Source organism: Sardina pilchardus, chromosome 12 (assembly GCF_963854185.1).
Source record: "Sardina pilchardus chromosome 12, fSarPil1.1, whole genome shotgun sequence".
Taxonomy (NCBI): domain Eukaryota; kingdom Metazoa; phylum Chordata; class Actinopteri; order Clupeiformes; family Clupeidae; genus Sardina; species Sardina pilchardus.
This window is the reverse complement of record NC_085005.1, coordinates 31,139,863-31,156,020: the sequence shown is the minus strand read 5'-3', so window position 1 is coordinate 31,156,020 and position 16,158 is coordinate 31,139,863. Positions and strand designations below refer to the sequence as shown.

Below are 16,158 nucleotides of genomic sequence, written 5' to 3'. Positions count from 1 at the left end.
AAAAAGTGATGATAGTAACGTATAAACTATATTCTTATCCTTTGTTTAGAAACACAATACTGTAGGTTGTTGTTCATCCATTGAAATTGCAGGTATGTATAGTTTGTTTGTTTGTTTGTGTGTGTGTGTGTGTGTGTTGCAGTTTTGGGGAAGTTGACACTATCTTAATCTGATGGGTGCAGATGCTGCTCAATCTGATGTAATAATAATATAATGAAATTGATTTATGTAGCACTTTTCAAACATATAGCACAAAGTGGTTTACAAAATAAACAAACAAACTCAACTCAAACCCAAAGTGCTCCACTCACAAGATAAAAACATGCCAAATTGAAGGGCGTACAAGATTTACACACAAGATAAAAGATGTCAGACGGAGCGGCGTTTAAAATGCTTCCTTGTGTGTTTTTGACGGATGGGAATTTCCCTGTATGCCCTGATGGCCTTAAGGCCTGAAAAAGACCCACATGCAAACACTGTTCCATCCTGTGCGGGGCATGTCACTTCACTCTCTCTGTACACACAAAATGTGTTGGGGACTTATATGATTGTCTTTCTTTGTTGATTTGTCTCTCTCTTTTTTGCTTAACAGACTGTATTGCCTATATCTAAATAGAACATTTGTATACTATTACATACAGTACATGTTATTCTTACAGTTTAATTTTTGCATGGATTGTGTAACTGAAAAAGTTTAAATAAACCATGGGGGAAAAAAGAAGTGTGTTCGGGATACCTCAACGTCAAGCATTCACGTTATGGTCTTAGATCCTTCTGGTGCAGGTATAAGGTGTAGTGTACATAGTCAAAAGTTAATGTTTGTCCGTACAACTGCTTTTCCATAGGCCTATCTGTTAATGCATGAGACAAGACGCCACAATTACTACTGGCTGGTGCCTGGGAGGCATCATTCTCCAGCAACGAAACCCAGTAAACTGATGAAAGATCTTGCCAGGATGGCACAAGTTTAACTATGCGAAAGTTGCTGTTTTGACGTGAAAACAACATGCCAGATAATTGATTGGATAGACCGGTGTTATGTTTTTTTTTTTTTTTTTTATCTATTTTTTTTTTATCAAGTTGTCATTCGCCGGCAGCGTCTCTTGCCCACCAAGTATCCATGGAAGTCACATGACTGCAAAGTATTCAATATCAGGCAGTGCACTCGAAAGAGAAAGAATGGTTTAGAAATCTGTGAAAGTCCAGGGGATTTCCCAGGGAGTGGTCTCTGAAAACCCAATCTGGTAAACAGTGGGGTTATCCGAACACCTGGGGTCGGGCCACTGGTCCAGTCAGTCCGTTCGAATCGGAAGGCAGCTGCCTACTGCCTCCCTCCCTAAGTAGAGAGCTCTCTCACTAGACATGACTTGCGACGAGATATCTCGGTAGGCAGTTGGTTTCGAACTCTCTATTAAGATAGCGAGAATATGTGGCGTCATCACGTTGACGTCTTTGCCTAAACAAACATTCTATCTAGGATTCCAGGTACGTCACTATCCATTACTGTTCCGAGCTTTCTATCGCGTCTGACGTCCCGTCAATTTCCCCGTCACCACTTTACTCTACTAGCCTATTTACATACCGGAATCTTAATTATGGAGACCACCGTGATAGCCATGGTCCTTCACCAGTTAATGGAGTTGGAGGAAGAGGAAGCCCTCCGCAGAAGAGCCCACCGGAGACGTGTTATGATGCTAGCTGCTTACTGGCATCTGGCGAATATCGAGGTAAGTCCGGCGGCATCTCCATCCAGAACGTTAGGTGACCTCCTGAGGTAAATGCTTAGCTGTACAGTGACTAACGTTACCTAGCTGGCCAAAAATATCGCCTATAGTTCCATGTAGTTAACGATATTAACAATATTATGTGCTAACGATTAGACTAGTCAATAAACTGTTGTTTACTGCTCTTGTAAATTGTAATGTGTGATAGGCTGCTGCTTACTGAAGTCATTACTCAGTCCCTTTTAGCCAGAAAGCTCACTGATAAGTCGACTACCATAAACATACATCCTCAGTAAAAAAAACCCGCAATAGTATATAAGTCACATTTCTGAAATGATGCAGTGATATAAATTGCCGGCTCAACTGCAGTGTGAATAATGAACAGTGATATAGTTATAGATACAACTAAAGATAATCAACATTAATGTCTAATACATAATAATGCGCAAAGTACAACATTGATTAAAGATGCGTATTGTCATAGATAAACAAATCAATTTATTAACATTGTTATTAACATTGTTTTATATTATCATTTCATGCCATATTGTTTACAGAGTCTCACAGTGTATGCCCAGATCAACCGGGCCATGCCTGTCCTCAGGCTCTTCTATGCGGAGGAGGAAACCAGGGCAGACTTTAGGCTGAGCAGGGCCTCCATCACAGGTCTGCTGGTGTTGCTGCAGCAAGAGCGGCATCATGGATGGGGTCCAGTTATCGAAGTCCTGGTTTTCCTGTTTTGGCTGGCTAGTGGGGCATACTATCGGGTTGTGTCTCGAGCATTTGATATGCCAAAGACTACGGTGCACAATGTTGTGCACCGTGTCTGTGAGGCTATCGTGGCAGTGATGCCAAAAGTAATCAGGGTGCCATCCACTGCAGACGAGCAGCAGGTTGTATCTGACGGCTTTGCTCGGTTGGCTGGGCATGAGGTGTTCCGGAAGGTCATGGGGGCCATCGATGGCTGCCATATTCGTATCAAGGCTCCGGGACAACCTCATGCGCAGTGCTATATGAACCGCAAGCTGTTTGCATCGTACCAGTTACAGGCTGTTTGCGATCACGCCGGGCGTTTCATCGATGTTTTTGTTGGTTTTCCAGGTTCGGTCCATGATGCCAGGGTCCTCAGGAGCAGCCCGCTCTACCGCCGTGCCATTTATCCACCCCCTGGTACGTTCTTGTTGGGTGATGGAGGCTACCCCTGTCTGGAGCAGCCCATCGGTCTCCTGACTCCATACAAGAACCCTGTTAGGGGAGTGGACAGGCAGAGGTCAGTACTCCATAAAGTATGTGATTCCAATTGAAATGTTAAACATTGCAATTATTCAAACATCAATTTATTTCCAACACTTACCTACAGGTTTAACGGATACCACTCCAAAGCCCGCGCAATAGTAGAGCGGGCATTTGGAATGATGAAGACTCGGTGGCGGGCCATCTTCCTGCATGCCTTGGAGGTGAGCGTCTCATTCGACCCAGACGTCATTGTTGCATGCACCGTGCTGCACAACATTTGTCTGGGCAATGATGATGTTTTGGCAGTGGACGACATGGACCCTGACGAGCCTGCATGTGGCGAGGCTGAGACTGCCAGTGGGATGGCACTACGAGACAGAATTACAGATGAGTTGACCTTGTAATTTGTTGCTGTGTAGTTCACTGTAATTGGCAGGTCATCTTGTGCTGTCTACCTGGAGAGGAGGGGAGAGGGGAGGTCAGGAGGGGAGAGGCTGAGGTGAGGAGAAGAGAGGAGAGTGGAGGAGAGAGGGGAGGAGAAAAGAGGAGAGTGGAGGAGAGGAGAGGAGGGGAGAGGAGAGAGAGGAGAGGAGGGGAGGGGAGAGGAGGGGAGAGGGGAGGAGAGAGGAGGGGAGGAGAGAGGAGAGGAGAGAGAGGAGAGAGAAGAGAGGAGAGGAGAGGAGGGGAGAGGAGAGGAGAGAGAGGGGAGGGGAGAGAGAGGAGAGGAGAGGAGGGGAGAGGAGAGTCATCTTGTGCGTGTGTGTGTGAGTTGCTGTGATTAGCATGGCATTATATTATTATTATATTATTATTATTCCAGTTATAACTGTTAATGTTAATGAAATCAGTTCACACTGTTTAATAACCTGATCATATTGTTATAGGAGCATCAAAAGGAGCCTGGGTTACTCGTTTTAGCACAATCTAAAAAACTTTTCCCTGAATGCTGTTGTCAGAAATCAGATCTTGCTGTTAAGTTACATGTTGTTGCATCAAAATATTGTCATTACCACATTAATTCCTGTTTCACTTGTAATCACTGTTGATGAAATCAGTTCACAATGTTGAATAACCTGTTGTTCATGTCGTTGCAGGAACTTTTAAATAGCATGACCAAGGAGGGTGGTCGCTCCCCAAGCCTGGGCCCTCCCGAGGTTTCTTCCCATGCGGGAGTTTTCCCTCGCCACTTAAATTAGTGTAGAGATTCGGCTTGCTTGGGGAGCTTTTAATAACTAGATTAGATACATACCAAATAAATGTTTTTAACCTTATATAAACTCTGTTGTTGTGTCACATTATTCGTATAATTTCTTAACTACACTTCACAGTAAATGTCATGTTGATGTCCCTCTTGCCTAGTGTAACCTAACTCACTTAATAGTGACAAAATACAGTGTAACTACTTTAAAAACTACTTTAAAAATATTTTTTTTTTTTTATCTTTCTGCCATCCTCTCCAACACCGCCAGCAGACGGGCAAACCGATCGTCGGCTGCCCTCTGCCTCTCCTTCTCCATGGCCTCCTCCCTCTCAAACTGCTCCTTGAGGAACGCAGCAAAGCTGCTGCGCTTTTGCCCCCTGGCCTCTCCCTGCGGCTCTCTGTCTGTCTCAGGGACAGATGCTGGGGAGGACACGGCAGCTTCGCGGCATGGCTCTGCTTCCCTGGATGAGTTCTGGGGCATTGAGGACCTGATGATTGGAGGGGAGATGGAATGCCTCTGCCCCAGAAACTCATCCATGGCACAGAACCATGGCCACGAGGCTGCCGTGTCCTCCCCAGCATCTGTCCCTGTCCCAGTCGGTGGGTTTTTCAGTTCCTACAGGTATGAGGAATATGTAATTAGCAATAAAACAATGGAAAAATCAGCTTTTCAGCTACCATTATCATTTACTGTAACCAGTAACAGTAACAGAATTCACAGACAATTAAGTAGTAGTCTTATTTGTTGTTATTTTATCCTACACTTTTATTTTTCCTAATGATCTGTTGGATCATAATGTAGCCTACACCAAAACATAAAAATGTTACTGTTGGGTCGATGGTCTGGTCATACCTTATATTTTTTTTTCAGGTTGTCCCACTTTTTGCGGGCCTGTTGTGGGGTCACTTTACCCTCCAGGTCAACAGACCTAAGGACCTGTCTAAAACAAACAGTCAATTGAGTCAGAGCTAAGACCATATAAAGAAGGTCACAGTATGCTTATTTAATATCCAGAGCTTTTTACGAGACACTTGATTTCAAAGCCTCTAACAGTAACAGTTAACTTAAACTTACTTCCAACCATCCATGGCGCTGTTCCTCTGCCCTGTGAAGAGCCGGTCTGCCACACCCCTCGCCCGGATGAACCTCCCTGTGTCATTGGATGTCCCTACAAGGAAACAGCCATCAAACACTTTAGTTTATTATTTTCTCACTACACGATAGCTTGATGCTCCTAATGGGCTAACTATTTTGATGACAGTGGTTTGTTTTGCCGAGTCTAAGCAGCGACCTATTGATGCTAACGTAATTTGCGAAAAACACATAAATGTTAACGTTAATGTCACAGTGATTAGTCTTGCCATCGTAACGTAACAACGTTAACAGGGCTATTTACTACTGGATCGAGTTGCAGCTCAGATTCGTATCATATCATAACTGGAAACTTGTTGATAACTTCATTGTGAATTCAGACATTTGTATCATGAAACTGGCAAAGACGTTAACGTTAACGTCGTCTCGAGGTTAGCTTACTGTTCCGTTACGGTTTCCATTCATTCCTATTAGCTAGCTGGCTAAAAGTTGTGAAAACTCACATATGTAATAAACTGTTGGTTACAATAGCGACATTATCTGATAGTATTTTATGTATTTGTCGGTAAGTATACAGAGAAAGAAGTGAAAAAGTGTATGAAAAGTAAAGTAAATACTTACATTTGTACACGAAGTCGGCTTTTGCTGTCTCGTCAGCCATCTTTTTTTTTATGGATTTGACAGCTGACCGCAGAGGATCATGGGTAGTAGGTAGCTTGTAGTGTACATCAATGCTGCCTTCAAAAATGACCGTTATTTTGGAAATCTAAGATATCTTAGAAGGCAGCGAAAATCGTTTTTTCGGTTTCGAACGGCCTTCGCTGCCTTGCTCTCTAGTTAGATATCTTAGAAGGCAGCAGTTTTACCCGATTCGAACGGAGCCACAGTCATATGATTTAAAAAAAAAAAAAAAAAACAGGAAAGGCAATGTTTGTCCATTATTCATTTATTGTGTCATTTTGTTATTTTATTAGGTAAATTGAACACTTGGAGATACAGTACAATCTCATCTTCAGGAGTGACCTCAGCCCCGAGAGCAAGGAACACTAGTAACTATAGCCACTTTCCCACATGACTTCTAGAAGTCACCCGGACATATTTACCCGGGTAGAGGCACGACATGTGTCCCTACAAAACCTGATGTACTTAGATCTACCTTAAAGCAACACTAAAGAGTTTTTTTAAAAACAAATAGTGTGTATGTGAAGGGTGAAAGGGTGAAAAGTGTTGCTTTAATTTACCCCTGAAAACATACTAAAACCACTTAGTTAAAGTTATATTAAGTGGTCCTTAATTTGGAAAACAGGCCCATAATTTTACCTGAATATGCCATTTTAAGGTGTGACTCCTTAATCTGCCCATTTGTAATGTACGTGAAACAGCTATTAGAAACCAGCACACACCTGCATTTCATTTCACCTGCAATGTTCATGAACACACTGACAATACTGTATGTGAATGGCTGACACACACACAGCTTGCTCCAGCCAGCCAGCAGAGGGCAACACCGCACTTCTCTTACATTCAATTGGTCAGGCACCCAGTCCAGCCACTAGAGGGCAGCCCTGCTCTTCTCTTCAGTTGGTCATCCAGTCCAGAGGCCTCTAGTAGCCTAGAAATCTAGACGCCCCTAGTGGCAGCAAATGTAATTTGGCTGGCGGGGCAGTCTAGCAAAAGATCATTAAGGGCAGAGCAAGATACTTCATGAGAAGTCACTTCCTGGAACTTCCTGCAAGAGGGAGGGGGGGGCAAAATCCCCCTTTATGCAGAGCTGTTCCATTGAAGTCTATGGTCTTTGGTCTAGCTACGCTCCATTGAGCTTAGGAGCTGAGAAACCAAGAAACGGACGGGCAATCACAGCGTGTATAGAGTCGGGGGGCGGGCTTAACATAATGGTGACTGACATGCGACCAGAAGTTGTGACGGTAACACATCCTGCTATTTGAAAACAAGAAGACAATTCGTTTAGTATTATATTGCGGAGAGGGAATTTGAAAGACAACTGTTTATATCCCACCCCTCGGATTGAGCCCTGCCTACGGTGAGTTCCCAGACCCTACATCTTTTTATCACATTTAAGGGCCCTTACAGAGTTTGCCTGGTCATATGTGATCCTGTTGGAATTCCTCCTCCAAGTACTGGCAACTGTGCACATAATTGTTGTGACTGAATTCATAATATAACCATGACACATGAGTCTAAAAAAAAAAAGTAATTCAAAACTGTATCAGAGAAATGTGATTAACTTGGCCTAACGCCTTCAGAAGAACAGACTGAGCTTCTCACTGCTGATCTCCTCAGAAGGACACACTGAACTTCTCACTGCTGATCTCCTCAGAAGAACACACTGAGCTTCTCACTGCTGACCTACTCAGAAGAACACACTGAGCTTCTCACTGCTGATCTCCTCAGAAGAACAGACTGAACTTCTCACTTATGATCTCCTCAGAAGAACACACTGAGCTTCTCACTGCTGATCTCCTCAGAAGAACACACTGAGCTTCTCACTTATGATCTCCTCAGAAGAACACACTGAGCTTCTCGTACGCGAAGACGAGGCGCTCCTGGCGGTGATGCAGCTCGTTGCGACGGCGGCTGCTCTCCGTGCTCTCCTCCAGATACTCGTCCAGCTTGTGGATCTCCATGAGGCCCTGCACCTTGAGGCACAGGATGCGCATGGACTCATGCAGCAGGAAGTGCAGGATCAGCATGGGGACCTGGTCTGCCAGCCGCTGCACCACAATCTGACAGGACAGGAGAGACGGAGAATTGCAGTGAGTTAACATTTTCAAGCACCGGAAAGCCAAAAATACAATACACAAATCCCAAGGAAACAAACAAATGGGGAAAAAGCAAATAAAAAGGGAAAGGGAGAGAGAGAGGGAGGGAGAGAGAAAAAAATAAATACCGTACTGTTAATGTTTGTGTGAAAAAGCTGCACCTGCAAAAAACCCTATCAAGGTGTGCAGGTCCTTTCTTGACAATGTTTGTGTGAGTACCTGGTAATACTCTTTAAGTATCTTGGGGTAGTTCTTCCTGCTGTCTAAATCAGCATAGTTCTCTTCAGCAGCGTCCAGTCTTTCATTGAGGATGCTGTCCTGTGTAAAGACCAGCTTCTCCATCTTAAACTGCTCACAGATTCTCTCTGCCACTGTGGTCTCCTGTCTCGACTGGATATCTTCTATTGTTTTCTAACAGGCAGTAACAATGGCATTGTTGTTTTATGGAGTATTACTGATTCCTGAGATCATGTAAAATATTTGTTCATGTGGATGACTACTAAGATGAATTGTTTTCCACCCCCCAACATTTTTTTAAATAAGATAAGTCATAATCACCATTGTGAAACGTCTGAGGTAAGGATAGTTTGAGAAGCATGTTTTTGAGATTTCCTTAAATTGATCTTGGACAATATCTGGAAGAAATATTTTCACAACCTGAATATATAAAGCAAAATAAGGCAATACTCTCATTTGAGAGAGATGAGATTATTTTGAAAGAAATAAGTAATCCTGATCATTGTGATAGCGTACATAAAAGCGAAAAATAACAGACACCTTTTATGTTCTTCAAAGTCTCAAGAGCTGGAGGCTGTTGTTCCATCACCAGATCCTGTGCTGTCTTCAAAAATACTTTGTAATCGCTAAAAGCAGGTAACTCTCTTCCTCTGTGTTTTGCATCATAGTCGGCAACAACCTCTTCCACTCTCTGGCCAACTGTTAATTTCCATATGTGTTTTAGGTTATCACATTGAACAGCTACATTACAGTGATTTCTCTTCATGTGATAAATCATAGTGTCAATGCACTAAGAGTGTGAATTCATCTGCTGCTTAATACAATGAACTCTTGCACTTACATGAATTCTTGCTGTTTTCAAGGACCCTTTTAAATTCTCCAAACTGGGCACGAAGGAGCACATAGAGGTTTTCACTGTTAATGACTTCTCCTGAGACCAGGCATTTGATCTTGTCATTAAACCGGCTAATGGTCTGTGGAGAAACAGCAGCATTACAGATCAACTCAACACTACTAGCTCTGAGCAACCAACACTGCATGCACTCCTGTCATGTAGTCATGTCATCCTACAGTGTACATGTCATCCTATGTCCTTACTGTACCTCAACAAAGTACTCCTTCTTCTCCTCAGGATCCAGTGGAGGACCTTTCTTGAACTTAGTTAAGAGTTGCTTGGTATCGCTCAGCTTTGAATTCACCTGATCAGACAATCTTGGAAGAGAATCCTGACAAATTTACACACACGCGCGCACACACACACGCACGCACGCACGCACACAAACACATGTACACATGCACACGCACACACACACACACACACACACACACACACACACACACACAGGCACACTCTCAGAATGATAATGTGAACGTTACAGTGAAAAACATTTAGTTTTAGAGTTAGAACAGAAACTGAACTAAAATAAAGACTTCCTTTGACAAATCCTTTACAGTAATACAGTACATCAAGTAAAGTGTAGTAGTAGTGCTCTGTTTATGCCATACCTCATAATCTAAACAAATATAATTAGCAAGAAGGTTGTCATCGTATAAAATGAGTAAAAACCTGCCGTGCCCTGTAGATACTGTCATAGCAGAGGCCTGTCCTCTTGAACATCACTACTCACCTTGATATGCTTCACCAGCTCCTGGGTCAGTTCAGTAGCAAGGAACTGGGTAGTGGCTCTTCCCTCTTCTAGAAGGCAGCTGGGAATTATTCATATTTGATTTAAAGAGGACATAAGATGGATGAATTGAGTATTGCACTGTGTTCTCTGGTGTACAAATAGTATATATTCAACTTTGATTCATAAAAAATACAAAAAAAAACATTAAAAAAAACTCAATTCCAATTAAAACCTTACATTTAGTCTGGGTAGAAATGGTCAGTTTGACTAAATGGCGCCCTCTTTGGCCACCACAATTGAACTTCAATGGCTTTGCGATATCTGACATCACAAACAGGCTTTGTTCTAATTTGTCCATTTTTGAGTGACTATGGAGGTGTTCACACGAGGAGGTTTTTATTTACAGAAAACACTTGACCTGGGTGTTTTTTTAAAAGATAGAAAGCCGACAGGGGTTTTTCTATTCCCCCAAAACAGCACCGAACGTTGATTTCAATTCCCATGACAACTGCCGTTCTAGAGCACAAGTACCGTTACGTGATTGCTACTGGTTAGCTTAGCTTGCCAGGTGAGCGGATGAAAACGGAGAATTAATTCTTACAATTATGGCCCAAAATCCCACCAATCGACCCCCAGATGGTCTCCTTATGGTAAATGTTGTGGTATAACTTGTTGGTCATGTCGTATAACTCTACATGTTCACTCACAAGAACAACTAGCTGTTCGGCTGGCATCTTTTTTCTTTGTTTTGGTCGCCATTTTTTTTTCTGAAAAAAGAACTTTCAATAAAGTTTCACTGTGACGCAAACTCTTGTTCATTGGTCAGCTGTCAAAAAAACACTTGACGTGGGGTGTTTTTTCTTGGAGAGTAGAAATTTCTCAACTTGAAAACCACCCGGGGTAGGTGGAAAAAAACGCCGGTGGCGGTGGTTTAAAAAGCGCCCAGTACCTTTTTTAAGAAAACCTCTCTGTATCATAGGAATATAATGTAAAACATCCACCCGCAACCGGTGAAAAATCATCCCCGTGTGAACACGCCCTATCTCTATTTTCATATGAAGGAGGGCACAACCATGCCTCGTGTTCATGATAGCTCTTTGGTTATGCACAACCTCTCCTGATTCATGAAAACCAAGACAGTTTCCATTCTATGTCTCCTTTAATTGAATTGTAATTGTGACTATCATTTCAATTAATTAAGGCAGAAAAGTGACTCAGTATTCTCAACTAAGATGATAAAAAGAATGGATAAAGAAACAACTTGCCTAAAATACTTGTGACGTTGGAAAAACTCTCTCTCCATCCGAGTGGCCTCAGCCAGGGACATTTTGTCATGAATTTGCTGTTGACCCCGGCATTTCACCATTATATATCCCTTGCTGAGCGGGATAACTTGGTTTAGAGCAATTTTTAAAATGTTTGGTTCAGTTCCACCATCCACAAGGTCTGGCTTTGTCAGAATGGCTGTATAAGAACATACAGAATAACAGGAATTAGAAATATTGGTAACACTTTACTTGACGGGTTCGTTCATAACACATTCATAACAGCTGTCATGAACTGCACATGAAGCATTCATGACTGTTTCATGAAGCATGACTCAACATTCATACCAACCCTTTCATGAATGTGGAAGACAAAACGTCAAAAACTTGTCAAAATAAAAGTCCAACAATCGCAAAGGAGCATTGCTGTCTTTTTTGTTTTAGCCAACCTGATCATGTCACATCTTAGTCAACGGGGAAGTCCAGTGTCCAAGAGAATTTAGTTTGTCTGTTTGTTTATTTTATGATAGTAACCTCTGAAGAATGCAAAATTATATATAAAAGAGGAATGTCCAACCATTCAGAGGTCCACAAATGGTCAGTAGCCTAGTTCACCTCCCAGTATGATGAATACTTCACAACTCGTATAGTAAAGTGACATTTGAAGAAGACTTCATAAAATATTCATGAGATGTTTACAAATGCTGGAGAGGATTCATAATACCCTGTATATGGATTACTAGATTGTTGGACTTTTATTTTGACAAGTTTTCGTCGTTTTGTCTTCCACATTCATGAAAGTGTTGGTATGAATGTTGAGTCACGTTTCATGAATCAGTCATGAATGCTTCATGTGCAGTTCATGACAGCTGTTATGAATGTGTTATGAATGAACCCGTCAAGTAAAGTGTTACCGAAATATTTAATGACATTTTCCCACATTGTGGTTAATAAGGAGAAGGAGATTGTTTCCAGTGTTCTCACCCAAAGTTCTTTTCCCTTCTGGATCAACTTCCTGGGCCATTCTGAGAGCTTCAGTTGTTGCTATGTCAACATTACATGGGACCACCACCAGGTTAATCGTTGCACTCTTCTCAATAAAGTGCAATATGAGCTTTTTAATCTTAATAAGAAAGAAATCATTGTTAAAATACATTTAATAATAATATTAGTGCATATATACTCTTTTGATCCTGTGAGGGAAGTTCAGTCTCTGCATTTATCCCAATCGGTGAATTAGTGAACACTAGGCACACTAGGCACACTAACCCGGAGCAGAGAGCTGCCTGCTCAAGAGCACTGCTTGGGGAGCAGTGAGGGGTTAGGTTAGGTGTCTTGCGCAAGGGCACTTCAGCTGTGGATGTGGACATGGGAGAGCGGTGCTCAACCACTCCCCCTGCCCACATTTGTTTCTACTGGTCAGGGATTGAACCGGAAACCCTGCGGTTACAAGGTCGCATAATTCCCATAGAGGCTAGCAGATTTTTATTTGTTTTATTTTTTGAATGGCAGTTATTTCACGGATCCAGGACACTATGCACCCTGATAAAGTCCCCTTGGTCCCCTATCAGCTGGTTTCATTCTCACTGAACTCAATGCAATTCAAACCAGCTAATAGGCTAACTGAAATAAAACCATGCCAATCTCTTGGTATGGTGAAGGGTATGTGTTGATGTGGGGTTATTTTAATTCCAAAGGTCAAGGGGACTTCATCAGGGTGCATAGTGTCCTGGATCCATGAAATGACTGGCATTTAAAAAATAAAACAAATGCAATTCTGCTAGCCTCTATGGGAATTTTAGCACATAGGATTACAGTAACATAGGCCTTAAAGGTTGGATATTGGTCTTTTTTTTCATTTAAGGCATTAGGATTAATTTCCAAAAGATGATTTTATATATACTGAACTTTGGAGGGGACTGTATACAGTGTATGAACATTTGAAAGTTGTTTATAAAATTTCATAAATTCCATCACCTGGTCTGAGATGTCGTCTGGTTGTCCAGGCACTGGGACTCTGGTGATCCCGGGCAAGTCAATGAGAGTGAGATCAGACACATCAGGAGACATGATCTCCAGATGGATCAGAGAGCTGCTGATCCCAACGCCATCTCCCGCCAACTCATCCTGGGCTTTTGGGAACATTCAGGAGGAGGTCAAACTGGCCCCCACATCCATTTTTGTTCTGTCCATACTTGAATCAGTTATTTAGGCTCGGAGCTGACTGACTAGTTTTCTGTATTGTAGTAACCGAGTCCATGTTTAATATAGATTTTTTTATTTGAAAGACAACGTAACAAGGAACAGTATCATCTTGCGGCTCATAGCTACTTGTTACTCGCTCTATTCTGGAACACAGCCGTAAGGTTAACCCACCCAATAACTAGCGCCATCTAGTGGATAACAAAACATTGCAAAGAAAACCCACTTTACTACATGTATCATTAATATATTTCTTTTTATTTCTTAGGGGAGGCTATTCCTATACTAACTCCTATCCAGTAAAGACACATCCCATCTCTCTTACATATAGTGTAGTAGTAATCATGTGATGTAGTCTACTTTAATGACTTTTTGAACTCTTTTATAAAAGTCCATGTCTGTAATTACTTTAGGTTTTAAAATATGATAGTATTCCAGTGTTGCCATTTCAAGCCTCCCTTTTAACTCACCATCCCTGACACGTTCCTCAACCAGGGAAGGGTCATCAAACTTGATCTCTGTCCCGCTGTATTTGATGATAGCAGTCCATTTCTCTCCCGGCTTCAGCGTCCTCAACTTCAGTTCCAGTGGACATCTCGTCACGATACCTGAAGGAGACACAGCCATGATATTGAGTTTAGTTAGGAATAATATCATACACAGTCATAATGTATGGTTATGGTTTATGGCTTAAGTTTTGTTAAAAATTAGGGTAACACTTTACGGTAAGGGTACATGAATCATCATGAATTCATACATGAATTCATTCATAAATTGTGCATTACTTCATGCCTTAATATATCATGAATCATCAGGAATTGAAATGAGTTCACCATATATCATTCATGACCTCATGCATGAACAACACATCAACTAAAGTATGGGGGCTACATCATTATGAACTATGGTTTATTAAGCATGATCATGATGATTTTTTTTTCTGTACATAATTTATCATGAATTCATGCATGTAAGCCTTCTTGAAATATTAGGGGATTAACTTAGTATTAGTTACTCATGAGTTCATCATGTTTGTGGCCCCTCAACTAAAGTGGTGAATAATGACATGTGTTTAGAGAAAGAGTTTAAGAAAGTGTGTTTAGAGAGTTTGTACAAATTAAGCCCAACAGTCATAGTAGCTAATGCTTAGTTAATCTCCTAATAATTCAGGAAGGCTTACATGCATGAATTCATTATGATTCATGTACAGAAAAATAAATCAGCATGATCATGCTTAATAAACCATAGTTCATAATGATGTAGCCACCATACTTAATGCTTTAGTTGATGCGTTGTTCATGCAGGATGTCATGAATGACATATGTGAACTCATGTCAATTCCTGATGATTCATGAGATATTAAGCCATTAAGTAATGCATAAATCATGAATGAATTCATGTATGAATTCATGATGATTCATGTACAGTGTTGGGGAGTAACGCATTACATGTAATTGAGTTACGTAATTTAATTACAAAATGAATGTAACAGTAATATATTACAGTTACTGTAGAAAAATGTGTAATTCAATTACAGGTACTTTTGAAATTTTTCAAAATTACAATTTGAATTACATCTCAATATTGTCAGCAAAACCTGGCAAAGAATATTGTATGTAAAAATAACTGTTTCCCTCCACAGCCATAGTTTGATACGGGACCTTCTGATATGCTCTATCACGTCTACAGCGCCATCAGCGTAGGCCTACATGCCTGCCTGTAAACGTGTTATGATTATCATTATATTATCCTCACAAAAAATGTGATGCTAATTCATGTATTGAATGCCCTTGCTGCCTTGTGCGCTTGTATAGAACTGCTCGGCAGCCTGTAGACCAAGGCCGAAATCTTCGCATGGATTTGGGGACTATATATATCATAAAAAAATCGGAAAAGTAATCAAAAAGTAATCAAAAGTAATTAGTTACGTTACTCAGAAAAGGTAATTCAAATAGTTACACTACTATTACAATTTAGACAGGGTAACTTGTAACTGTAACACATTACATTTCTAAAGTAACCTACCCAACACTGTTCATGTACCCTTACGGCAAAGTGTTACCAAAATTGGATAGGAAAATATATTTTGACATCATAATGTCAAAAAAGTGCTTGTGTGGAAAATGATTGATGAGCCTGTGATGGGTTTGATACCCAGGGACCACACATTCGGATGCTGTACTGTAATGTATATTGAAAGTAAAGCATGTGTCTGCTATATGAATATCCTCACCGCTGCCTCTGGGTAGAGCCACTCCAGACAGCGCCTCCAGCACAGAGCTCTTCCCTGAGCTCTGGTCTCCGATCACAGCTATCGCAGGCAGGGCCAGATCCTGATCGATGCCAACTAAGCGGAGGGCATCGATGACATCTATCAATGGCCGGACTCGCTCATCATAGTGGTTGTGGAAAACACCATCGGCTCGTGTGGTGGTTTTCAGATTATATGTGATATTTTAGTCAGAATTCACAGGATGCATTCATGGTTCATAAGCTTTAAAATTGGGCCTACTGCCTTTGATCTTAGTGTGGTTCATAAGCTGTAACATGGGGCCTACTGCATACAGTACTGTATGTTCTTGTGTGTTCCTGTGTCTGGCATTTTTCTGCAAACATCAGCACCAGCATTAGCATCTGGTTTTGCTGAATGCACTTTCATCTAGAATATCTTAACTGACCATCTAAGCAAACCAAAGAGTTATATGGGACGGAAAGCCATATTAGGGCTGAACCCTCATGTTCAAGGGAGAGGGGAGGTCATCCGCTGGTCGGGTCCGAGAAAGGACCAGGTG

General features: G+C 41.5%; 2 protein-coding genes across 2 annotated transcripts; one reads left to right on the top strand and one right to left on the bottom strand.

Annotated features, from left to right (window-relative positions):
• The first annotated feature begins 1,284 nt into the window (after nucleotides 1-1,284).
• On the top strand, nucleotides 1,285-3,364 carry LOC134098444 (putative nuclease HARBI1). Its single transcript, XM_062551494.1, has 3 exons — nucleotides 1,285-1,727; nucleotides 2,282-2,994; nucleotides 3,085-3,364. Exons 1-3 carry the CDS (start codon nucleotides 1,596-1,598, stop codon nucleotides 3,362-3,364), a joined length of 1,125 nt encoding a protein of 374 aa, XP_062407478.1. The 5' UTR covers nucleotides 1,285-1,595.
• A 3,016-nt stretch (nucleotides 3,365-6,380) lies between these two features.
• Nucleotides 6,381-15,915, bottom strand: LOC134097449 (interferon-induced GTP-binding protein Mx2-like). Its single transcript, XM_062550321.1, has 13 exons — nucleotides 15,879-15,915; nucleotides 15,600-15,788; nucleotides 13,837-13,974; nucleotides 13,142-13,296; nucleotides 12,149-12,287; nucleotides 11,165-11,363; nucleotides 9,900-9,978; nucleotides 9,375-9,497; nucleotides 9,113-9,245; nucleotides 8,812-8,970; nucleotides 8,593-8,669; nucleotides 8,254-8,445; nucleotides 6,381-7,998 (listed from the first exon to the last, which is right to left on the bottom strand). Exons 1-13 carry the CDS (start codon nucleotides 15,913-15,915, stop codon nucleotides 7,774-7,776), a joined length of 1,845 nt encoding a protein of 614 aa, XP_062406305.1. The 3' UTR covers nucleotides 6,381-7,773.
• Between the last annotated feature and the right edge of the window lie 243 nt (nucleotides 15,916-16,158).